The 26,343-nt window shown below is 45.1% G+C and overlaps 1 protein-coding gene across 10 annotated transcripts in view; it reads right to left on the bottom strand.

Annotated features, from left to right (window-relative positions):
• MPP3 (MAGUK p55 scaffold protein 3) overlaps positions 1-26,343 on the bottom strand; it is an 89,917-nt gene that overhangs the window by 5,297 nt on the left and 58,277 nt on the right. For 8 of the 10 annotated variants that reach the window (XM_061591361.1, XM_061591360.1, XM_061591366.1 and 5 more), the window contains 5 exons: positions 25,031-25,195; positions 21,886-21,966; positions 10,047-10,140; positions 2,610-2,718; positions 857-979 (listed from right to left, as the gene is read on the bottom strand). In XM_061591361.1, the coding sequence (XP_061447345.1) occupies positions 857-979; positions 2,610-2,718; positions 10,047-10,140; positions 21,886-21,966; positions 25,031-25,195 (572 nt within the window). Of the gene's footprint in view, positions 1-856; positions 980-2,609; positions 2,719-4,005; positions 4,060-10,046; positions 10,141-21,885; positions 21,967-25,030; positions 25,196-26,343 lie in introns of those variants that run through there. The other 2 variants (XM_061591369.1, XM_061591368.1) reach the window with 2 other exon arrangements.

Here is a 26,343-nt window from a genome sequence, read left to right as displayed (position 1 = left end):
TCCACCAGCTTTAGCTGGTAGCCTGGCTGCAACTCTGTCTGGAGGGGGAAGCCTGGCTTTGGTTCTCTATGCTCTGGTAATCGCCAGGCAACACACTGTACATTGTACACTAACAGTGTCTCAGTCTCATCTGGATTCAGTTTGTTGGCTCTTGCCTAGTCCATTACCAAGGCCAGGCACCAATCCAGCACATTCACTGCCATACCTGCTTGAGCTGAAAAGAAGAAGTAGAGTTGTGTGCCATCAGCATATTGATGACAATGCACTCCAGAACTCCAGATGATCCCACTCAGCAGTTTCATGTAGATGTTAAACAGCATGGGGGATAAAACTGAACCCCATGGAATCCCACACTAGAGACTGTATGGGGCTAAACCACATCCTCCAAGCACCACCTTCTGGAGACGACCATCCACGTAGGAACCACTGCAAAACAGTACCCTCTGCTTCCAACTCAGACAATGTCTCCAGAAGGATACCATGGTTGACGGTGTCAAAAGCATGGAGAGGTTGAGGAGAATCACCTGGGACACACTTGCCCTGCACCTCTCCTGACACAGGTCATCACACAGGGTAACCAAGGAGGTTTTGGGGCCAAAACTGGATAACAAAGTATGTGGTTAGCCCCTAAGGTGGCTTTGCAAAAGGCTTCCCGGCTGGTAAAAGATCACAAATTACTACACTCTGGGGGTGGGAATATCTCCTTTGCAATCATTTTCAGTAGGGCAGAATTTGGAGTTCTACCATGCTAGGGTGCTTTCACACACTGTTGTATTGCTAAGAACTGAAGGGATGGAAAAAAAGTCTTATGACGAGGCTCCCTTCTGTGAATCAGCCTTTAATGTGAAATACTTACAAGCGGGATGAAGATCTCATCCGTCAAGAGAGATGTTGGAGCATTCTTTCTCTTTTCTGAGATGAGCGGCTTCACAAACACAACATATGGCTTGAACTCTGCTGTCCTCAAGTGCTTCACAGCCTGCAAATAGAAATATAGAAATTAGAAGCCTGTTTGCCAATCTGTAATGCCACACAATAGCTTAAAGAAAGAAATCAAATCAAAACTAGGACACTGGTATTATTTTTCCCCATTTTGGGATTCTCCTAATTTGGGGTGGGCGCTTTGAACAAACTTCGAAATAGGAAGAAAGGGACAGCATGAATCACTTGGAGGAGGCTTACAATGGCAGCAGTAGGGGGGAACTTTACTGTTTTCAACCTTTCAAAGCAATTGACTATCGGCAGTTGTAGGGGTTTAGATATACTACCAGACTGTGTGATTGCCCCTTTAAGGACAGTACAATCCTATCCAGGACAGACAAATCCACCATCACCTTATTCCATCATCAACACCTCTGTCGTGTCTGGGGTAAGCTTTAATTTGTCTATTCTCATCCAAATGTTCAGACAAAGGCTTGAAAGAACACACTAAGGTTCTCAGTTCAGATAAAAAGTGAAAACTGAATTAGGTGTCGTCATCACGTGGACGACATCACAACCCAAACCACAGACAACTGTCCTCAGCAGCTGCATTGCCAACGTTAAAAGGCACCATGGAGAAGATGGAACCTTGCACAGGATAAATTTCTGAAGGAGAACAGAAGCTACCAAGCGCCACCTTCTGTCAGCACCCAGCTGGACAGGACTTAGAACTACAAAGCAGCATCTCCAACTCTCAATCCCATTAGACAACACAGAATAATTTGGTGGTCTAGACTCAGAATACCTAACCTGGATGCCCTCTAGATGCTGTGGACTACATTTCCTATCATCCCTGACCATTGGCCATGTTGGCTGGGACTAATGGGAGCTGAAGTCCAGTAAGACCTGGAGAACACAAGGAGTTTGACTCTATAGAATCTACAGCTACTGAGGGATCTGATAAACAAGTTGGTCACACTCTTCTGTGCATCTCCAGGTACAGACTGTCCTAAAGAACCACTAAAGTGGTTTATGTTCCAAATCTAGGTTTGACTCCAAACTAACGTGGCTCCAGAAAATCAGTTTCTTTCAAAAAAATCCCTAGAACTGTGTCACCACAACTCATTTAATCACTTTGCCCCCAAAATGGAATCCTAGACACAGACTTAGAATCCCGTATCGCCACTGGATCAAGTGTGGTGCTTTTCGAAGTACATTTGATTACAGCAAGAGTTGCCAACATGGGACCCTCCAAATATTAGGGACTATAATTCTCATCAGCCCCAGCCAGCATGGCCATTGGCCAAGGATGATGGCAGTTGTAGTCCGCATATCTGTGCATCACATTGGCTAACCCTGGGTTACATACTCTCTTTAATCAAAGAGGATCACACCCTCAGCCGATACTGATAAGTTCCCATGGTGACTGCTTAAGGACTGCTTCCCATAGTGACTGCTTGGCCCATTCATTTTACCAGCCAATAAAAGCAATGGTCCACTACGTAGGTAGTGAGTCTTAGATCTCCAAAAATCTTTTCCACATTATTGGGTGACAATAACTGAAAATGATCCATCACAACACAACAAGTGACAGAAAAGTGTAAAATGCCCTGCATTCCACCGATAAAGTGGACTATGAACTGAAAGGCAATTCTTTCAATTCTTAAAAAAAAACTTGTATAGTTTACCTCAGGCACGACATCCACAAGGCAAATTTTATTTTTGGACATGACAGACTGTATTGCCTCCAGACTTGTCCCATAGAGATTCTCCTTATACTCCCCATGCTCTACAAACCTGAAAACATTGAGAGAATTAAGTTTTGGGGGGGCTGGAACACCCACCTCAGAATTCATAGCAGAAGAACTGCGCCAAATGTTTATTACAGTCCATTACGGTTTTCTCTTTTAAAAAAACGGTTGGCTACAGACAACATGATTAAAAGGGACTACTGCTTTTGGTCATTCTGGTGTCACCACCACGAGAATAAAAAGCTAGAATCTGAATCCCTTCCAGAGAGAGACATCCATCCAGCCTCACATGATGATAATCTTTTCTAGATGCTTATTTCTATGGTGACAGTCAAACTTCTAGCATGAAAAAAGAAATTCTACAATGGACACATCCATACTATACATTTAAAGCACTATGAATCCCTTTAAACAGTTTTGGCTTCTCCCAAATAATCCTGGGAGGTGTAGTTTTTAAAGGGTGCTGACAGTTGTTAGGAGACTCCTGTTCCCCTCACACAGCTACAATTCCAGAGTGATTTAAAAGTCATTCCCTCTTCCCAGGGAACTCTGAGAATTGTACTGTGTGAAGGGTAAAGGGTCTCCTAACAACTCTCAGCACCCTTCACAAACTACAGTTCCCAGGATTATTTGGGGGAAGCCATGACTGTTTAAAGTGATATTTAAATGTAAGGTACAGATGGCATGTCACAAAGAGCCTGTTAATATTTTCTTTGCAAAGGTAAGGACTGATCTTTCATGTGGTGACTGTTTTAAACGACATCCCAAATCAGCTGGAGGAGGGTGCAACAAAGAGATGGGGAAGCAAGTATGTTAGGACCAGTTGTGAGGAAGAACACACCCGGGATTGTGTAAATGTAGGCAAGGTAATGGGAGATAAGTAGACTTTATGCATTCATGGTGACATACGGGATCAAGGATGTAAAAGAAATAATTTGGAACGAGCTACCTATAACATGTCAAGTTGCTGATATTCACAAAGAAAAAGAATTAGTGGTCAAAAATGGCAGTTCTAGTAAATAATACAGTTTCAACAAATTTGATGGCCATTCCCAAATTTGTTATGGCTTCAGCGAATTCTTTGCATGTTCATCCTGGACTTTGGAATATTTCATTGTTTTTATACTTAAATCGCTTACAATATTGTGTCTTCTCAACTATAGTTACTTTCTTGTGTTATTTTAATCCTTTATCTCCTGAAATCTTGCCAAATCACAACACCAGCCAAGCCTTGCCAGATATGCATGCACAGGAACAACTCAGTGGTTGTGCAGTAAGTTACTAGTTGCTATCAGAATTATTCTGTCTAGAGAACAGAAGGGGGAAAGCAAGCACCTTTCACTGATGGCTAGATCAACAAACAGAGTTTATTGTGCAAATGGACTGCCTAGAAAATATTGCATAAAGGTACATTATTAACAAAGATATTTGATGCAGCATGGATTTTATATCCCCCCCCCCGGAATAATATTAGGGATATATACTCCCTGCCCAACACATTGACACAAGAATTCTGCTCGAACTTGGTCCTAAAAGGTACAGACTTCTACCCAAAATCCAGCCCTCAACAGTAACCACACTGCAGGGCTCAGAACAATAGTTATAGCTGCTCAAATTGCAGCACTGACTCAAATCAGTCTTTATCATTATCAGCCTATGGTGGTGCTTAAAGCCTAAACCTATGTCCTAGCAAGGCCCATCTTTGCTCCACCTCGATATCTGAATGTAGAAAAAAGTTATACATTTTCGGTTTTCCCTTTTACAGTATTCCATGCGAGCTGCTCATAAAATCCGCTCTTCAATTCATCTTGGTTTGGATAACTTGAATGTTCCCAAATTATTAGCTGATCTTTTGTAGGCTTAGATCAGTGGTTCCCAAAAACATTTCCCTGTGGACTACTTGAAAATTGCTGATGAACTAGGTGGACCACTTAATGATATTTTTTTCTGCCTGTTGTAGCAATTGTAATGCACTGTGCCAGGTGTTATATGATTTTTTAAAGTTGCATTTTTATTGCCTCTTTCATTTCTTATATTGTATTTCAATTTGCATTCCACAGAATTCGAACTGTAAAACAATAAAATGCAATATAAAAGAAATAAAAGAAGGAATAAAAATACAATTACAAATCAATATGAATATTTAATGTGGACATGCTGCAGACCACCCTGAATGAAGCTCACAGATCACAGTTTGGGAACCCCAAGTCTAAACTGAACTGATTCCTTTGTGCTGTTCCAAATGGCTGTTTTCTGGGTATTTCATATAATGGCTCTCCCCTGCACGGATGGAGCAACAGAAACATGAACACGTGTTCTTTTTGCATGCAACTTTTTGCAGAGATGGGCAAAACAGATTATTTACACCCATTGTACTAAAATACCCAGCAAGGACTTTTGATTGGCCTGTTTATTGGCTGACAAAACAATAACGGAACAAAATAATAATGGAAACAGTTGCTAGATTCCTCTTTTCTGCTGCAAAAACCCAGAAAGAGACTTTGATAATTTAATTGTATCTTTGTTTCTATCCTTAGTTTATATAAGCGCGATCTATTTTAATTCCATGTATGTGAGAAAAATGCATGACTTTGGTGTTTTAATTTGTTTTTACCAGTTTGTCACTGTATGATAAAATTTGCTCTTGCTTTCCCATTCAGTACAGTTCCATAGTGGAAAAATGTTTGCCAGTCATTTCTTTTCCTGGTCAGTTTGTTAAAGGCCCTGAAGCCACCATCATCAAAGGAGACAGCAGTCTCCCTCCATCAAAAGTGCATCTCTTGTCTATCAGACCATGGAGTTTTCCCCAAAAGCAGAAATGGCAAATTCAGAAGTGCAGACTTCCTTCATGACAGTCACAGTCATGCCCCATCACAACCATCTCCCTTCTAAGATTATACAATCGCCTAAGAACACAGAATAATTCACTAATAGGCAAAAAAACCCTTGCGGTTTAAGAATATACCTATAGCCAGGGCCGGATTAAGCTGAGGAGGGCTCCTAAGCTGATTGGTGTTTGGGCCCCCCTATCCCCATGCTTCACCTACCTTTCCGTTGTTTTTTGCAGTGCGCACAGGTTTGCCATCAATCAAGATGGCAGCAGAGGTTTCCCTAAGGAGCTGAAGCCTCTACCGCCATCTTTGTTGATGGTGGCAGAGGCTTCAGCCCCTTAAGGAAACCTCGGCCACTATCTTTATTGATGGCAAATCTGCGTGCCGCAAAAAACAATGGAAAAGTAGGTAAAACGGGGGGATAGCAGGGGGATGGCGGTCCGCAGATGCTTCCGTAGATCGCAGAAGGAGAGCTCCAGGCCCGTAGGCTTCAGCCTACTACGCCTAATGGATAATCCAGCCCTGCTTATAGCCACCACATATTTCTATCAAACTTTAAAAAGCAGGGAAATTGGGCAGCAATAGTGAAAGCACTAGGGGAGCAGGAGACCTGACCTCCTGTCTGATATTGTACAGTAGGGCCCCACTCATATGACAGGTTAGGTTGCAGACCCCCGCTGAAAAGCAAAAATTGCCGCAAAGTGGATCAAAGGCAGTAGCTTTACGGAGGGGGTCTGGAACCTAACCCGCCATATGAGTGGGCTGCAGCCAGGCCGTCAGAAGTGGCGATGAGAGCTGTTGGGTGGTGTGTGGGTTTTTTTGGTGCAGTTTGCCTGTTTGGCTCTTCAGCCGGCTGAGGGGAGTAGCCGTACCACCACCACCAGCCTCCATCCCCCTACCCCACTCCTGCCTCTTCCCCGTGCACGCATCTGCATCGCAGCGGCATTGTGGGCCTCCTCCCTCTCCTCCTCCCAGGTTCCTGCAGCGGGCCTCTTTAAGTACAAGGGCTGCAAGGCAGGGAGGGGGACCTATGGGCATGTCTACAAGGCGGGTTCCGGTGCCTCCTCGCACTGCACCACCTCCTGGCGCTGGCCTCAGCATTGGCTGCACCGGGAGGCTCACCTCTCCAGCCTGGCCCACTTTGCTCTCGCCGCAGGCCAGAGAGAGGGGGGGAGGAAGGCTGGCACTGCTTCTTTCTCCTCCTCCTCCTCCTCCTCCTCCGGCTGGCTCGGGGTGTCCTGGTCCAGGGCCAAGGCAGAGAGTGCCACCGCAGCCAGCACCAAGAAGCTTCCCTGCCTTCCGCTCTTCCCAGCACGCCTGACCGCCATATGAGTGGAATGTCGAGAAGCAGGATGCTGAGAAGCAGGGCCCTACTGTACTGCCCTACAAATTTGTCAAAATGCAATGCAAATACAATTTGGGTTCGTCTTTCACAATCCAATCCACTTCCTGTGTAGCTTGGAAGAATTTGATAACATGCCTCTGAGCATATGGTGAGTGGTGGCAACACCTGCCATCTCCAAAGGTGGAGAATTACATTTTTGTATGTTTGTTGGTGTTATTCTTACTTTGCTTCTTTCTTGTGTTACTCCTGTTTCTACAGAGAATGTAACCTAAAAATTATATTTCTCTCATTATTCATCCTAGAAATCTGTGTCAAATTTATTTTTATTAATTCCAAGGCCTTTTTATTGGTCAGTGTCATATGATGGTGAAGACAGTCTTTTGTGTTTCACACTGGAGGTTATGTTCTATTTCAGGTGCATTAATAGTTGAATCTGAAACTGCAGTTTGATGTAAAATCAGACTGATTACAATATGTTGCTACTTAAACAATGACTCTAGCTGTTGGAAAAAACAAACGTGGCCTGCCCAAGATGCATGTTTTTAGCCTGCTATGCTTAAACTACTCCACTTAAGGAAAGATGGGCATGGTCCATTAAAAACATAGAGCACACCTGGAGTTTTGCTAGAATATATTTCACCTCCCACTGTTTGATCTTGTGCAAACTGAGACACTCCTCATGTCCATTGGAAACTATTCTGCAGAATAGTCAGTGCCATTATTCCACATTATTCTTTCTGGAGCTTTTTTTTAGTGTTGCAAAGTGTTGCTGTACTTCACATATTCACAGAAACAGAAGCAAATGAAAATGATTTACTATAGGAAACTTCACTAAAATTGCAAAGTAAAACAAAATATTTAACGTGACTATCTGAAATATATCAACTGTCTTCATATGTTTGCTTCCTCTCTGCTATAACAAGATCAGCACAGCACATCTCTTGTTTCTGTTATTTGGGCTGATTGTAGGTGTTGCCACCACTCACCATATGCTCAGAGGCACGTGTTACCAAATTCTTCCACGCTACACAGGAAGTAGATTAGACTGTGAAAGACCAACCCAAATTGTGTTTGTATTTTGACAAATTTGTAGGGCGGTACAATATCTCAGAGAGGAGGTCAGGTCTCCTGCTCCCCTGGTGCATTCACTATAGCTGCCCAATTTCCCTGCTTTTTAAACTTCGATAGAAATATCAGTGGGCTATAGGTACGTTCTTAAACCGCAAGGTTTTTTGCCTATTAGTGAATTTCTTTGCTTTTTAATCTGGGGGGTAAGAAATGGGATCCTGTGCAAGTTTGCTGAGAACAGATTGATCATTTGCATGCTTATGAGTTCAGTGGGATTTACTCCAGTGCAGTCATGCTTAGGATAGGTAAAACTGACCATGGTGAGGGAGAAGGGAGGGAGGGGGAGGGAGGAAGGGAGGGAGGGAAGGAGGGCTGGAGTAGACAGGGGAGGAGCAAGAAGGAAGCAGAGAGGGGAGGGAGAAGGGAGAGGGGAAGGAGAGGAAAGGCAGGTCTGATCATTTGCATGCTGATTGAGGTCAAGGGGATTTACTCCCGTGCAATCATGGTTAGGGTAGGTAAAACTGACCATGGGGAAGGGGGAGGGTAGAGGAGAGAGGAGGAGGAGGGAGGAGAGAGGGGAGCTGAAGGGGGGAAGGGGAAGGAGGAGATTGGAAGGGGAGGGGGAGGGGTCAAGAGAGGGGAGGGAAGGGGGAGGGCAAGTTTGATCATTTGCATGCTTATTGAGGTCAATGGGATTTACTCCTGTGCAATCATGCTTAGGATAGGTGAAACTGACTGGGGGGAGGGGCGGGGGAAGAGAGGAGATTGGGTGGGTGGACACTGGACAGAGGAAGCCCCTTTTCCATCAAAAAAGAAAACATTGTGAACAGCAGCATCATTTTTCAGTGTTTCCCCACCTTTTTATTCTACAGCAGGCACACGAAGCCTCCCACCCCAATTTAAACCAAAGCTGTCCCTGGCCACATCCACGCTAGACCTTTATTCCACTTTAGTCAGTCATGGCTTCTCCCAGAGAATCCTGGGAAGTGAAGGTAGTGAAGGGTGCTGAGAGTTGCTAGGAGATGCCCTGTTCCCCTCACAGAGCTTCAATCAGAGCGGCTGACTGTTAAGCCACTCTGGCCACTGGAGCTCTGTCAGGGGAATAGGAGTCTCCTCTCAGCACCCTTCACAAAGTACACTTCCCAGGATTCTTTGGGGGAAACCATGACTGTCTAAAATGAAATAAAGGTCTGGCATGGCTGTGGCTCCCTGATTAGCCAAGCCAAGCAGCTATGAGTCTTCAGAACATGGATCGTTGGCTCTTACTGAGCATGCTCGATGTTATAATAGACTTCAATGTTAAATTTCTTTAATTAAAAATTGGCCATGCATTTTTTAAACTTTTAAACTGCAGAAGATGAAGGTCAGAGTATGGGGCAAGGTCAGTAATAGGATTACAGGTACTCTGTGAACATGGTTGATTTTTAATTAATTTCAACAAATTATGAGAATTATGACAGAAAAAAGTCCAAAAGGGATTTGGATTTTTTTTCTCGTTTTACACTTTGAACTCTTGATTCTCTCTGACTGTTTTGTGTATTGCCATGAAAGCTTAGAGGGTTGTTAAGTGAGCATTTCTGAGTTCAGGACTATAAGTTTTGTAAAGTTTTGTTTTGAAATGAGCTTATGGGAAGCATCAGAATGGCATGGGGGTATTTTCAATTTAACATTGCAGAATGCAAAAAATCCATGCTGGCTATAGTATACAGCCACTCTTGTGGCTGTATAATCTGGCCAGGTCTGGCTTTCTGCTTCTCTTTCCTTGTTAATGCCCTCTCCCATAACAGTCATGCCCCAGAGCTAATCAGCATGAAAGGGGAGTGTGTTAGCAACTGAGAAGAGTCTTCTCAGTGGCTGACTCACCTCCTTTCACTCTGATTGGCTCCAATCATCAAGAAAGGATAGGAAGCATGTTGGAAGACTCTTTTCAGTGGCCAACACACTCCCCTTTCATGCTGAATGGTTCATTGGATGCTGGAGACATATGGGCCCTGCTGGGACCTGGCTGCCAAACAAGTAAAGGGCTTAAGACCCCCCCAAGACCCTGGATGACAACATCCCTGCCCAGAAGAGACGTGCTTTCATTTTCCCACAGCACAGCACAGCACAAGACAACACATCAAGGCCTACTTGTTATGCTGCACATCGGTCTCAAATGATTGCTTTGAAACAAAGTTGTACTCCACACCCTCCTTTTCATGGCTCTTCTTCGACCTTGTGGTATCTGGAAAGGAGAGGAAGCCAAAATCAGACAACAGCAACATAACAAATGTGACATCTCTCTTTGCAAATTCCCGAATTTGCTCTAGATGGCAAAGGAAGAGCCAGTCACCGAAGCTTACTAAAATACTACTGAGAGAAAGGGACAACTTAGAACAGTAGCTCTGAAAGTTAAAGTCAATCCTCTAGAAGAGACAGTTTTCTTTGGCCCCTCTAAATGAACTGCTTCACACGAGGCAGTAAGGCAAACCCTGGTTTACCATGACTGTGCAGATTAAAACCATGACTGTGCAGATGTAAAGGCTTCTGGAGAGAAGCTTACAGATGCTTTGCTCCTCCCTGGCCCTTTTTGTCGTTCCCCCCCCCCCCCACCCAATGAGGAGAATAGGAGACACTTAACAACTCTCCACACCCTTCACAAACTTCACATCCCAGGATTCTTTGGGGGAAGCCATGACTATTGCAAGAAATATGATACTGCTTTAAATGTGCAGATGGGGTCCAGATCTAGAGGCTGCGAGAGGCATGAGCAGCAGCCCATTCAGGAAGCCCTGCCTTGTGAGGAACTGAACACTGGCTGCCTATTAGCTACTGGGCTAAGTTCAAGGTGCTGGTTTTGGTGTACAAAGCCCTATATAACTTGGGACCAGGTTACCTGAAAGACAGTCTTACCCCTTATATACCCAGTGGATCACTGCGCTCTGCAGGTGAGGGCCCCCTGCAGATACCAGCTCATCAGGAGGTCCGTTCCACACAATATAGGAAGTGTGTCTTTAGTGTAGTGGCACCTACCCTTTGGAATTCCCTCCCCTTAAATATTAGACAGGCGTCATCTGCGTTATCTTTTTGGCACCTATTGAAGACCTTCCCCTTTCAATAAGCCTTTTAAGCAGAGACCTTATGCCGGTCTGCGTCTGTGTTGAAATTGCTTTTTAACACATTTTTAAAGTTTTTTTAAAAAATAAGTTTTTAAAGCTTTTAAAAAAAATGTTTTTAAAGATGGTTTGTTTTAATATGTTTTTAAGGGAGTTTTTGTTTTAATATATTTTAAAGTTTGTTTTTACGATGTTTTAGAGTGTTTGTAGTTCTTTTGTTTGCCGCCCTGGGCTCCTACTGGGAGGAAGAGTGGAATCTAAATCTTAATCATCATAATCTGGTGACTTTCTCAGCTATTTCCAGGCCAAGAGATCCGCTGCACTGTGGCAACTGGAACACCTCAGAACTTGGGGGAAAACTTAAGAGAACGTTTGCCTCACCCTAGTAACTTCTATTTTACTGTATTTTGGACTACAACTTCCATCAGCCCTAGACAGCAAGGTCAATGATCAGGAATGATGGGAGTTGTAGTCCAACAACATCTGGAGGACACCACATTGGCTCCTGGATCTTGGGCAGACCAGCCATCCAGGCAATGTCCTTCTACCCACCACTGAAACCCTCCTTTCTTTTCCTGGCTCCTTTCAGTCCCTAATTAACTGCACTGCTATAATCAACTTTACAGCCCCTACCCGCCCTGTATTTCTCTTTTAAAAAATAACACTACTGGCCTACACTCCAGAGTTGACATACAGGACTGTAACTGCCCTGCCCTCAGCAAAATAGGTATAACAACACTGGGTTATTCTGAAGGGCGGCATAATCCATGAACTTTCAACCACAGTCCTGCTCCTTGGAGCACGGGTTTAATAATGGTGGACTTTGTCTGCATTGGCAGGATAGTTTATTTAATGTTTACAGCCTCGGAGGGAAAACTCCACTTCTGGGAGATATGAAGTAAGACCAGAGTCAGAAAAATCATGAACTCCCATCATTGCCGGTGCCTTTTGTTTTGGGGCACCTGAATACCTAAATTGTTTTCTACCAGGCAGCACATCTCTTCTCCACTAGGGTTGACCAGCTTAAAATGCTAAAACAAATGAACCAACAACTTTCTCCTTTACAAGGAGACAACAGGCGTTTCACTCTAGACCTTTCTTTGCCTAATTGGCTAGATCTGCATAATCAAAACATCAATAATCGGTATGACTTCATTCATTGGCTTAAAACACTGAAAGGTGGGAACAGGCTAGTTTCTCACAAAACAAAGAAGCACAGTAGTTGCCTTCAAATTTTGCCTCATCTCATTTGTTTGTTTTAAATGAAAGCTGGGAATCATTGGGGAGACAACTACCCCTTTGCTCCCCCTGCAGACACCTGTAAAATGGACACATATCTGCCTCCATAGTGAGTACCAATTTACTGATTATTGATTGATTGATTGATCTATTCCAGAATGGCTTCCAAATGGTTTACAACTATGAAGTCAATGAGAAAATACATACATAATTAAAATACACAATAATAATTCAATCAGAACATTAAACCATCCTTAATTAAATATAGAATAAAACCAGCCAGTTAAAAAGCAAGACAATTAAAACTTTTTTTTTTAAGTTAGAACAAGCTGTGCCCCTACCCCCTTGCTTCTGGTGGGCTATCCAATCTCATTTTTGCTTTCTTGTTTAAAGGAGGGCTGGGGAGCTTTCTCACCCAAGGGACACATTCCCTCACAGGCAACTTTCCAGTGGTGGGCAGGGCCTGAGGCAAAAGTGGGCGGGGCAATTGATGTTGCTCTTACCATGGTAGACTACATCGCAGTCATACAAATTTCAGAGGTTTTTGGCACATACCCATGTCTCTAATCCTCAAACCAGGCAAGCAAGAGGCATAACCACAGTTCAAGGTGACATTACAGCCCTGCAAAAGCATTCAAGGACGGCACAGAGGAAGGCGGTGTAGGGTATTGCCTGGAAAGACTCCCAAGGACCAGACAGACAGGCCCAGAGGACCACATTTGACCCTTGGGGCCTGCTTTGACGCATCATTTGTACAATCATCCACTTGAGACAATCACTCAACACCAGATTATTGCTATTTTTTTTAAGCAGTCATTTTGTTTTTAGCCTAAAAATCTGCTCAGGAGAGAAGGGGAAGGGTGCTTGTGCCCTGAATAGCTCCTTCTGCTCCAAAGTGGCAGAACTTGTTCCTTTCTGATCTTTATCTTCTAGAGGAGAAGAGACACACGACAACATCGCAAGTGCGCTTTCCATAGCAGAGCAGCCCATAATACAGAGAGGAGGGGTGTGTGCTTGTGTGTGTATGAGCACACACATTTTCCCCAAAGCCCTTTCAGGTATAGGCTTGTCATACGGACTGCTGCCTTCCAATTTAAAAACAAAGATTAATTGTATTTTGTGAGCTGCTTTGGGCTACTTTGGGCTGAAAAGCACTAAAGAAATGCCAAAATAAATCTAGACTTCTGCCTTATACTGAGTCAGACCATTCAGCCATCTAGCTCAGTATTATCTACACTGATTGATAGCAGTTTTCCAGGATTTCAGGCAGAGGTCTCTCCCAGCCCTACCTGAAGATGCCAAGGATTGAACATGGGACCTTCTGCATGCAAGGCAGATGCTCTACCCCTGAGCTATGGCCCCATGTATGCATGTGTGTTTCTAACAAATTAAAACCAAAACTCTTGAAACCAGCATCCACTGAAAACCAAATTAATCTCATCTCCTAGCCTAGCAGCAATTTTCAAAAAGCCTTCCTGATTTTTTTTAAAAAAGTTGATTTGTCAATAAAAAGATGGCAAGCCCAAAGTCCTGTATATACATTGCTTAGAAAGCCCATCACGGTTACATTTTAACTTCAGAGGGAGAACATAACAAGAAATAGAATATGTTAAAGGGAAATTGAAGAGGATGTTCAGCAGGAAGCTTGAAGATTATTTCAAGCCACTATAATACAGCACTTAATTTGAATGATAGGATTGCCATACTTAGTGGAATTATTAATCAATTCAAAAGTATTGCTTAAAACCATAGGTCATCACAATATAAAATAAGGGATATTACATATTTATTTATTAAATTTATATTCTGCCTTTCCTCCCAGAAGGAGCCAAACAACAAAAGCCATACATCTTCACAGTAAAAAACAATACAATTAGAAGCGGGAACATAGATATGTTACAACAAATGTAATTAAAAACAAACAAGAATTAAGCATAATTGGTTAAAAGCTATGCCCCCCAATGCTGCTGGACTCCAACTCCCATCAGCCCCAGCCAGCATTGCCAATGTCAAGGATGATGGGAGTTGTAGTCTAGCAACATCTGGAGGGCCTACATGTTCCTAACCCCTGCAGAAGAGCTTAGATAGCTCTAAGTTAGACAAATTCACTTATAGGTCTTTGAACCCCCATGTATAGAGATGAAGTGCTTCTAAGTACCAGAAGCTGGGGACAGAGACAACAGAGGAAGGCTGTTCTGCCTATGAACACTGATTTTTATAAAGAGTGAAAAGAATTTCTAACCCAACCTTCATCATATGATCCCAGGGTGAGTTACGTAAAAGAAAACTAATGTAGCACAATTTATAAAAGCAGATACAAATACAGGATATTTTTGGAAAACAGCCAGGGAGCTACAATCTCAGTTCCTCAGTTGCTGCAGTGATGGATTTCCACCCCACCCACCCCAAAAAAAGCTGGGGCAAACAAACAAGTTTCACCTGACGCCAAAATGACGAGAACGTTGACATCAGTCAAGTCTCCAGGGCTGGTACCCTCCAGATGTTTTGGACTACAACTCCCATCAGATGAATTTGGCTGACCTCTGTTAGAAACAGGATGCTGAACTAAATGAATCTTGATCTGATCCAGCAATGTAGCAATCCTCTTCTAAACAAAGAACTCCATGACTACTGAACTATCCTTCAGGCTCCTTCCAAAGATGAAGTCTCCACTCCAGCCCCCTTACCTCACTACTTCACCCATAATCAAAGCATAAACAAGACCAACCAAATATAATAAAACCTTTCTGTTAATTCAGAGCAGTCTTATATGGGGAAAACACCTTATAAAAAAACATGCAAGATGCTGTTTCTTGCAAAGCTTCAAAGCTGCATTGTAAGCTCAAATTTTGTACAAGTTATCTTAATTAACTTGCAAATAAGGTGCAAAGGGGAACTGCACTGGGTGACAGGGTGTTTTGCTTCCATCTAGCAAGCTCAGCTGAACTTCTGGGGCAGTTCATTTAATTGGCAAGAACACTGCTTAGGAAACTACAACCAAGGTGAAAGTACTAGAACACAGCCTAAGTTAGAAAATCAATTTTCCAAGTAGGAGGGAGGGAGATCATCCTGAAAAATTGGCTGCCTTCTTTCCACCAGTAAGAGAGTTGGCAAGTGGGTGACATCTGTTGGAACTCTGCCCAGAGGAGACCAAGTAAATGAAGGGCATGCATTCCCTCCCTCCTCCCAGAGTGACTGAAATCCCTAAAACATTGCATGTGCGAATAGAGAGAGGCCTTTAAGAAAAAAACAGAGTGTAGACTATCAATAGCCAACTTATTCCCAAGTCCGGATCTTTATGTATTTATTTGATTTATTAGATTTATATCCCGCCCTTTCTCCCAGTAGGAGCCCAGGGTGGCAATGTAGTCAAAATGACACCATCCATTCAAAATGGGAAGGTCACAGCAGGCTTGGAGGAACTAAAATGTTTGCAAAAGTGCAAAAAGAACAACCCCTTTGGCCCTCCAGATGTTGCCAAACTTCAACTCCAATCATCCCTAGCCACTGGCCATGGTTGCTGGGGCTGGTGGCAGTTCAGTAACATCTGCAGGGCCAAAGCTTCCACACTCTTGAACTACAGAGTTCATTTGGTGAACTAGAAATTATATAGGGAGCTTCAGCCCTCCAGATGTTGTTGGACTCCAATTCCCATCAGCCTCAGCCAGCATACATGGGAGTAGATCAACATCTGGAGGGCCAAAAGCTCCCCACACCTGCCTTAGGGCAGAAGGGGAGGGGCAAAAACAAACCAATGAGGACTGAGCATTCATCTAAGGCTATACCCCAGGAGTGAAGAACCTTTTTTTCCTCTCAAGGGCCACATTGTCCCAACGGTAATCTGTTGGGAGCCACATGCTGGTGGTGGGCAGGATCAGAGCCAGAAGTGGGTGAGGTACTCCTTTTCTCTACCTTTTGGCCACCCCCTTTCCCCCTCCTTGCAGCCCCCATGAAATTAGGCTGAGAGCCACCAGAAACTAGGTTGAAGACTATAGGATCCACACCTCTGCTATGCCATGGAACTTTTGTACTCAGCAACCATATGCCATTTCCCCCGTGGCCTTTACAGAAATGATATTCTACATCTGGCCTCACATCATAAGCATTTATATAATCTCCTTCTTAGCTCCCAAAATGGTTTACACTTTTTATAACCAAGCTCCATGTTTCACAAATGTTTCAATTATTCAACATCTTCATCAGCTCCATTTTCTTCGAGTGTCCTTGCTCTTATTTAATTCCAGCAGTTTCAAAATTGGATCATGAAGTTTGCGCTGCCACCCCCTTATTCTTGGGCCATTGCTGAAAACCAGATTATTCCACCACCACCACCCATCCTAATGCATTTAGGACCAAAGCAAGCAATTCCCTTCCTCAAACCCTACAGATCTGTGCTGATTTTTTAAAAACCCTCCGATCCTTTCAAAAGCTGAAAATTCTTATGCAAAATGGAGGAAGGCTTCAGAAGAAGAGATGGTCAGAAAGGAAAGGATGGTGGGATGGGGCTCTTTCTATGGGGCAAGAAGCCAAAAAAAATCTGGAAGGGGGAGGCCCTGTCCTAGCATCTAAACAGTTTTGCAGGACTAAAGACAGGTGGTTAAATACATAGATGTATTTAATGTACTTTTTTCTAAATTACAGCTGGGGGAGGGAAAGAATTAGCATCAGGGATGTGGGAGAGGTTACTCTTTTTTTTTTAACGGTCCCAGCAAAACTTCCCATCACCTGATATTTGCCCTGGCTTCACCCAGTAGTGGAGAACCTCCAGATGTTGTTGGACTCCAGGGCCCATCAGCCCTGGCAAGCAGGCCAATGGTCAGGGATGATGGAAGATGCAATCCAACCATAATCTGGAAGGTCAAAGGTTCCCCACCAGTGCTTTAAGCCCTGAACCAAGGTCTTAACTAGGATGGCACAAGCATGCACCAGTGCCAGGCACAACTGTTACAAATGCAGTCTAGCACAAGGAGAGGGAAAAACTAAGGATTGGTTAGTTGTTAATAGGAACACAGACAAACACTCTTGCCTGCATCTACACATAAATAAAAACAGAAGAAAGGCTGCACACTTTTGCCCCATTGGTAGTTTTTCTCATGGGGGGGAAAGACTCACACAAGGTATCAGGGACACAGTAAAGATGCTGCAGAGCTACGCAAGCCCAGCTCATAAGCAAACCCAACACACTCTATATCAGGAAGATAGGAAGCTGCCTTATATTGGAGTCAGACCATAGGCCTATCTAGCTCAGTACTGCTCACACTAACTGGCAGCAGCTCTCCAGGATTTCAGACAGGAGTCCTTCCCAGCCCTACCTGGAGAGCCCAGAGATTGAACGTGGGACCTTCTGCATGAAAATTTATGTGTTCTGTTACTGAGCTATAGCTGGGATCTCAGTATTCAAAATGAAATTTTTCATTGTTGGCAACCCACGATAAACATAGCCAGAGAACACAAGTATCTCTGGAGCTCTGGCATGGGAGTCAAAACCTAGGAAACAGGGCCCAGCCCTTTTCATTGCAGCAGATTCCAAATAGGGTGCAGAGTGAGAGACAATCTCTTGGCTGCAGCACTGGGATGAAGTGGTCAGCCCAGCAGTTTTTGTAAGATACAGAGATTGGAATAAATCTTCAGGGAGCAGGCAGATTCTATTTTCAGGGTGGCCAAACACTTGTTTTTCTTCCTTTCTTTTACCCCCACCCCCACCCTGCTATTCTCCAAAAGGCTTGCTGATGTTTCAGTTGGGGGCTTGGGAGCTCTCAGAATGGCCATGGGAACTATGGTAAGTCATGATTTACCATCGTTCCCAGAGGCATTCTTGGGTGGGTGGAGTGGAGATTGGGGCAGCTATACTCAGGGCTGGCACCAGGGGGCAGCCAGGTCAGGCCCTGGCCAAGGACCCCTGCGGCCCAGAGGCGGCCTGACCCTGCTGCAGATTGCCAAGAGGAAGCTCCCAGGCACCTGTGAGTGTGAGCCATGCATGCCCCCCCCCATCACTCTTGTAAATGACAGGCGCATTGTGCACACATGCCTGCCATCAACAAATATGGTGACAGAGGTTTGCCTAAGGGGCCGATGCCCCTGCCGCCACCTTGATTGATGGCAGGCATGCGCACACAGCGTGCATGTCATTTACAGGCACAACAGAGGTAGGTGGAATGTGCGAGGGGTTGCGCTTCAGCACTGCGGGCCCAAGGAAGGCAGGTGCCCAAGGGCTCAGGCATGCCTGGTGCCAGCCCTGGCTATTCCCCACACACACACACCAACAATTCCTCTGGGAATGATGGTAAATCATGACTTACCATTGCTCCAAGGGGTATTTTGTCCCATGAACAGGACAGGGCTTGTATCAGCAGCAAGTCTTTGGGTGGCGATGGGGGGGAAGGGACTGAGGAAGGAAGGAAGGAAGGCAGGAAGACTTGACCACCTTTGTAAAGGCAAGCCTTTCTCTGAAAATGCATCGTATTTGTCCATCCCCAAAAGTCGCTGAATACCTTCCCCTCACAATGAATTTTCCATGAAAGGGGAGTGATTTGGTCCAGCTTTAATTAAAAGCTCACCGTTGGTTCCAGACAGTAGCTGGAGCAACATCCTTAGCTGCTGCTCAGGGTGTGCCTTTCATCCAGCCTCTGAGATCTACTTCTCCACCGGGAGCTGACTAGAAACCTGTGCTCCTGCAACTACTTTGCCCTGTGAGTGTCTTGCCAGCACCCTTGCAGGACCCCTGGAACAGAGTAGCAAGTCTAAAGCACTGGAAGTTTCCTGGAACAGTTATGGAAGCAAAAAAACAACCTCTCAGCGTTCAAGTCAGAGTTGGATACATTAGACTGTGCTTGTTGCTGGGTTTGAATGCTGCAGCAATGGCTTCCCTGGGTCTTGGAATGGGTGTTCCCTTGTTCGTTCTTGTTCTCGTTCTCTCTCTCTCTCTCTCTCTCTCTCTCACACACACACACACACACCACACACACAATCACTGCATGCATTTTGGGGGTCCTCCTTTCATCCCCTTTCAAATAATAAGAAATGGGTCCTTGACCTAGACAGGAGATTGCTGTTGTGAGCCATAACCCAATCACAGACAGGAAACTGAATGGTTTGGAGTTTACTGCCAATGGCATTTTCTTTCGGAGCGAGTCAATTTCACTCACACAGGGCCTGACCAATCTCCACATTTGGAACCAGGCAAGAATTCTCCCCTAAGCCACATTGGCTAGGACCCCTAGGACTCACTCCCATCTCTTGCTTCTCTGTTGTAGCTCACATGCTCAACTCATTCAGACCTATTTTGCTCTGCAAGGCACCTGCCCTCTGCCCCATAACTGTCCACAGCAATCCAGGCTGTGCTGATCAGTGTTCTTCAGTCTTGGCTCCCCAGATGTTGTTGGCCCACAACTCCCATCATTCCTAGCCAGCTTAGCCAGTAGTTGGGGATGATAGGAGCTGAAGTCCAACAATATCTGGGGACACAAGGCGGAAAAACAGTGGTGTAGGTGGATGTGTGGTATGCCTGTGGGTAGAGCTAGATGGGCCTCTGCTTCCTTTCAACTGTACTATCCCAATGGGAATAGCAAGTCCCACTGAAATAGCTGCTTGGCACCTGAAAAACCACTTCCACGCCAGCTCTGCTCTGTTTAAACAGCTCTTGGGACCAGGCTAGCTCTGATGAGTGTGCTGAAAATTGTAGCAAACTGGCCAAGTAGAATCCCATGGGCAAGAAGTCCTGCCACATAACATAAGCACGCACTTGGCACAAACAGTCTCCTCGCTCAGGTGCGTTTACAACCCTTCTAAGGTAGAAGGCAGAGTCTGCATTTATGATCCCAAGAGACAAAAAGGCCCAACTGCGCAGCTCTAAAATAATCAGAAATGGGAAGGGGATTGGGTTATTATGAGACATACATGCCTACACAATGCTTATTTAAGACGCCTTGGGATAATTATTTCTCTCATTTGCTACAGACGGACGGCTTCATATCAAGTAATCCATCATCCCAACAGGGCAGCCCCTTGCGCCCAGTGCAGCAACTTGTGTGTGAATGTAATTGACATGGCAACAAAGGCTTCAAAATACCAAGTTTTGTATCTGAGAATTTGCATTTGTTTGTTTTTCCAGATCTTTAAAAGTCGCAAAATTAATACATCTTTCCTTAATGACTGGGGATGGCAGTTTGGAATGGGGTGTCCTGGAAAAGGGCATGGTTGGCTGGCTGGCACCTTGAGCTGGATCACATTTTCTTGGTAAGTCCCTCTTGCCCTACAGAAATTTCCACTGCAGAAATTCAAAACCTTGTGCAGCCTAAGACCCTCCTGTCTTAGGACTGTCCCCTCCCTGTATGAGCTCACTTGCATGCTGATGTCTAGTTTGCAGGCTTACTGTATGTGCCAACTTTGTGGCAGGTTTAGATGGTGAGAGTCAGACATTCAAGCCTTTACAGCAATTTGCCCAAATAACCCTCCTGAAGAGGTGAAGAAAGTTATCCCTGTTGATGTTTTTATTGGAAGGTGTCTGAAATATTGTTCTGTGTGGCTGTTCTACACTGTTGTTGAAGAGTTATTATACTGTTGGCTTTAAAATGTATTGATTTATTACATTTAAATCCTGCCTTTCCTCTTCGGGGGCCAAGGTGGCATACATGGTTCTGTTGCACCCTGCCTTTTATCCTCACAACAACCCTGTGAGGGAGATTAGGCCAAGAGAGTAAGAGTGTAAGATCTGTGTGTGTGTGTTTTGAACTTGGGTCTCCACAGTCCTAGTCTGACAGTAACCAACACATCACACTGGAATTATAAATTGCTTTGAACTTCCTGGAGAATGTGAGTGTGTATCCCATACTATATTTCTGTAAGACATTATGCTGTCACGATATCATGCAGCATGACATATAGGCACAGCAGCAAACCATCTTATTAAAAAAAAAAATGGGGCCCAGAGCTCTGCATCGGCAGTGGGAGGCCTGGAGGTCAGAGGCGTTGGCAGTAGGAGGTCTGTGCTCAGTAGTGGTAGTGGAGATGTTGGTGGGAGGCCTGGAGCTCGAAAGCAGCAATGGTAGTTGGAAACCTGGAGCTTGGCAGGCCCATGTGGAAGGCCTGGAGCATGCCGGCCTATGTCTCTGCTTCATCAGGTAGATGGGAAGCTGGCCATAGCAACCCCAGGGGGGTGGAAGGGAGGGTACCTCTGGTGACCCCGGGGCGGGGGGAAGGGAGGGTAGCTCTGGATGCCCCTGTGGTAGGGAAGGGGCCTTTGGTGACCCAAGGGGGAAGGGGAGCTTTGACGATGGTAGGTGAGGTTGGCAAGCAAAGTGATCAGGGTGGAGCCCCTAGTATGTATGTATGCACACATATACACGAACACATTCTGTCACCATCCAGGAATACCTCCTGGCCCTGCTTCTTCTGCCTTTGATTCCCCCCCTCTCTCCCCCTCACACACACACACACTAGTTCCGTGTCCACTGCTACAGCCTGTTTCTCTGGATATGGACTCCAACTTATGCCTTCTGAATCAGGCCTGCCAAACACCCTTCAAGTTGTACATGGGAATCCACTGACCTAACAGGCTGTAATAAATGTCTTGGCATGCTATGGAGGTGCTGGTGTGGGATAGGAGTGTGTTTTGCATTTAAAAAAAAAGTACTTACGTGGCACTGCAACCCCATACTCCTGTGGGTTCTCTGCTACCACCTTCTGCTTAAGTTCATTTAAGCGGGACCCCAAAGAACCTGTGAGGTTAGAGGGAGAAGGTATCTCAGTGGGCAAAACAAAGGCATATGGTTAGCTTACAGAAGAGGAAACTTAACAACAACAATAAAAGCAGGCCAGAAATAGTTCTGCACCCAGAGCCACCTCATTTTATTCTAAGGAACATCTCCGCTAAAGTTTTGGATGTCATCAGGCTTCCACATCCAAGTTGGAAAAGACAGACAGGGATTATCCAGTAGCTTCACAGAAATCCCTGAACTCATCTGGCTCCATGCTTGGATGGAATGCTTTTTAACTTTTTTTTTAGAATGCGTTAAAAATGATGTTTATTATTGTTGTTTGCTGCCCTGGGCTCCTTTGGAAGGAAGGAAGGACAGGATGAATGAATGAATGGTTGGCAGAACCAGCCCTGCCATTAGGTGGAGTGAGGCAGCCACTTCAGGAAGCAGATACTGAAGGGCAGAGAGTGGCAGCAAGGCATTAATATGAGAGATCTCAGTGTGCGCGCACCACATACAGCCTGCCTTATGCCCTCTAAGCCAGCCTGCTACCCTCACTTGCAGTGGAGGACACCCTCCCATCACCAGTGTTGAAATTAGATTCAAACTGCCAGTTTGGTCAGTAGGGATGGGGGGAGAATTTTAATTCAGTTTGCATTTAAAGGCAAATCTACCTCATTCACTCTTTTTGAAACAATATGCGAACCAAAACACAGCCAGCTTTCAAAATGTGCACTTCTCTGAACTTTGCAGTGCGGTTCCCCAACCAAAAATGCATATACTAGGATAAAGTGTGCATAAAAATGCATACATTTGTGAAAATATCATACAAGAATACATTATATTAAGGAAAACTGCTTTGCAAAAAGAAAGTGTATATTAGGGAAATTTACAAACATATGTATATTAGGAGAAACTTGCAATAGAAATGCTGATGAACTTTCATGAGGACTTTTTCTTAAAGATAAGATCGCAAACTGATGGGGAAATACGGAGAACTGAAAGACTGGGAAAATGTGCAACTGAAAGAAACCGAAATTGGCAGATTCGTCCATCCCGACTGGTCAGCTTCGTTAAGCGTAATAGGACAGGGTACCATCTTGTCCTTCTGCAAAAAGTATCTACCCAGCCCTGACAACCCTGGGGGTTGTTTGGAAACTGTGTGTCCAAGATACCTGAAGTGCCTCAGTTCATCCAGAGCAAACCAGCAAGCCCTGAAGCAGTAAAAAGGGACACAGGAGCTTCCTTGGCTGCTGCTCATCATAGGAAGAGGAAAAGAAAAACAGGAAGACACCAAAGGCGGAAATGAAGAGGGGGAAGCCTCCAGTTGCAGAGAGGTATGCTCACTGAGTCTCACATATTTTGAATATAAATCCTTATTTGAGGGTCTCTGTTTGGCACAACCAACATGAGTCTTGAGTCTCCAGTACAAGGTTCTTGTGTCTCTAATCTAGGAGGCTTCCCCCTTTCTTTTCCTGCGGCCAAAGCCGACACGCTCCCCACCACTATTTCCTGCAAGGAAAGGTGGCAGGGGAGTTTCTTGAGTGATGCTCCCCCTAGGAGAGGCAGGTTGCAGCAACCTGGTAACCACACAGTTTTTGGCTCGGCTACAAAGACCAAACAACAATGGTGGACCCATGGACATGATCGAAATGCACAATGGAAGAACAAGGAGCACAAAAAGTACCTCCGCTGTCAGAGGCAGCGTGCTGGGAAACACAAGTGCAGAGAACACTGCTGCACTCAGCCTTATGGGTTTTCCATAGGCATGTGACTAGCCACTGTAAGAACAGGATGCTGGACTGGAAGGGCCTTTGACCTGATCCAGCAGCCAGGTTCTTCCTATGGTCTTAATCCCTGCTTCCCGTCTCTCTGCGTCTCTCTTCCACTTCCAAACAACACATTCTCTCTTCATTGGGAAGGGACAGTATCTGCCCCCCGCCCCCGCTCACAGTGGAGAGAGATACAGCATTTCCATTTTGGAAAGAGAGAGCTGCCTTACACTGAGTTCAGACCATTGGTCCATCTAGCTTGGTACTGTCTACAGACGAGCAGGTTTCTCCTAGCCTTACCTGGAGATGCCAGGGATTGAGCCTGGGACCGTCTACATGCAAAGCAGATGCTCTACCACTGAGCCACGGCCCCATCCCGAAGCAGCAGAGAAGCCCGCGGACCGGAAGCACAGAGAGGTGCTTGTGTTTCTTACGCTTCCTGTTCCCCTCCAGATATTCAAGGTGTCCAAAGCTGCTTGGAGAAGTCTAAGCTCCAAAAGTTATTATACGGTTCGTTGTTTCTAACTGGATTGGATGCCCCGGAAAGTGCTTTAATTAGCAATATAGCCTTACAGTGCCACAGAGAAGTCTGTCGCTAGTGTTGAAAGAGTGGAGTAAGCCCTAGTGAAATAAGCGAAAACAGTTTCTCTCCGCCAGGCTAAGAGACCCAAGCTGCATACACACTATACATGTAAAGCACACCCCTCTCCAAGAATCCCGGGAACTGTAGTTTACCCATCACAGAGCTACAATTCCTAGCACCCATACAAACTACAGTTCCCAGGATTCTTTTTTGTGGGAAGGGGGAATGTGCTTTAAATGTATGGTGCATATATAGCCCCATGCAAAACCTACTGGATTGTATCCAATACTAGTTCTACTCAGAGTAAACTTATTGAAATTAATGGATATGACTAACTTAGGTTCATTAATTTCAACGGGTGTACTCTGAGCACAACTTAGTTAGGGACAACCCATTGAGGTACATCACCAGAGCTGAAAGAAATGCCTCAAAAACCTTATTCACATGTTACTCACGTGTACCTAAAGGGAGGGGCTGTAACTCATTGGCAGAGCATCTGCTTTGCATGCAGAAGCCCCCAGGTTCAATAGCCAGAATCTCCAAGTAGAGGTGGGAATGTCCCCCATCCAAAACCCTAGAGAGCTGCTGCCAGTCAGTGTTGACAGCCCTGAGTTAAATGGATCAATTGGTCCGGCTCCGCACAAAGGCAGCTTCCTACAACCACACTTTTAGCCTCACCGATTAAAACCACCTTTTAACCTCCCAAATTAAAACTGCTTTTTAGCCTCACCGATTAAAACCACCAGCCTCTTCCTTTCTCCCGGCTGCTGCTGGTATTGGATGACTTCCTCGTACGTGAGGAGTTCTGAGGGGTGAGGTTGTTCGACTTGCTTGGCTTCATTCTGGCCATTTTGCTTCTCCTTTCGGCTCAGTCGGAAACTCCGTCTCAAGCCAGCTACAAAGCCAAAAACAACGTTATTACCACCAAGCGCAGCCCAAAGTACAATTCTGGGTTGGGGGAACCGCAGACCCAGGGCCCAAATATGGACCTCTCGGTGTCTCTATCCAGCCCTGGGCCTCTCCCCAGGCCACACTCCCTCACTGGCCCTGCTTCACCCCCTCCTTGAGTGATTTTGCCTGGCTGGAAGGTGTCCTTGAACTCTGATCATGCCTCTCGCTTGCCTGGATGGAGGCCAGTGAGGGGTGTCCAGCGAAACTAGCCTACTGTACCAAAATAACATATTCATTCATTGCTCCACCCACTTTTGCCTCTGGCCCCACTGACCACTGGCATGTGCCCCCCCCACCAAGTTGCCCAGAAGGGAATGAGGCCCTCAAGCTGAAAAAGTTTCCCCACGCCTGATATAACTAAAGCTTTCTTTAGTCCCCACTACTCTTGCCTATAGTAGCTTGGTGGCTCTTAAACTCTAAGCCAGGGTTGACTGACCCACAGGCCACATATGGCCTGTGGAGAGATTTGCGGTGGCCCATAGGGACTCCCTGACAATTTAGCACTCCTCCTTTGTTTTTTAACTTTGATTTTAATTTTAAAAATGGTTATCAGCTTCCCCAAAATAGTAGCCCCAAGGTTGCAGAACTCTTTAGGGGAAAAAACTATTAAGGAGGGGGAAAACCCCAAATCAGCCCCAAGAGGACTGAGCACACTCAGTGGCCACAGAACGCAAGCTGACTGCAGGCAGGTGGAATGGGAGTGGAATGGAGTAAACTTGAAAAGGGCATCATTGGCTAGGCTGGCATCAGGTACTGATGCACTCCACAATGCAACAGTTTGTTGCAGGTCCCACTTCTAAAATGCTTAACACAAATGCAACAGATCATCATAAAATAAAAACAGAAAAAGAAAATAAAAACAAAAAGCAACTTGCCATCCCAAAGCCTGCCTAAAGAATGTCTCTACCTGCTTCCAAAAAGACGACAAAAGATTAGAAATGCTTGAGGGATTTCAATCTTTGCCGATTCCTATGTGACATGACCTCACCTGCACCACTTGGACTGATGTGGGGATCGGAACATAACAATTCATTGGATCACAAACTTCTCCAGATGCTGCAATTCTCTTCCTGGCAGTTTAAACATGAAAAG

This window comes from Rhineura floridana, chromosome 11 (assembly GCF_030035675.1).
Source record: "Rhineura floridana isolate rRhiFlo1 chromosome 11, rRhiFlo1.hap2, whole genome shotgun sequence".
NCBI lineage: Eukaryota > Metazoa > Chordata > Lepidosauria > Squamata > Rhineuridae > Rhineura > Rhineura floridana.
This window is presented reverse-complemented; position numbering and strand designations above follow the sequence as displayed.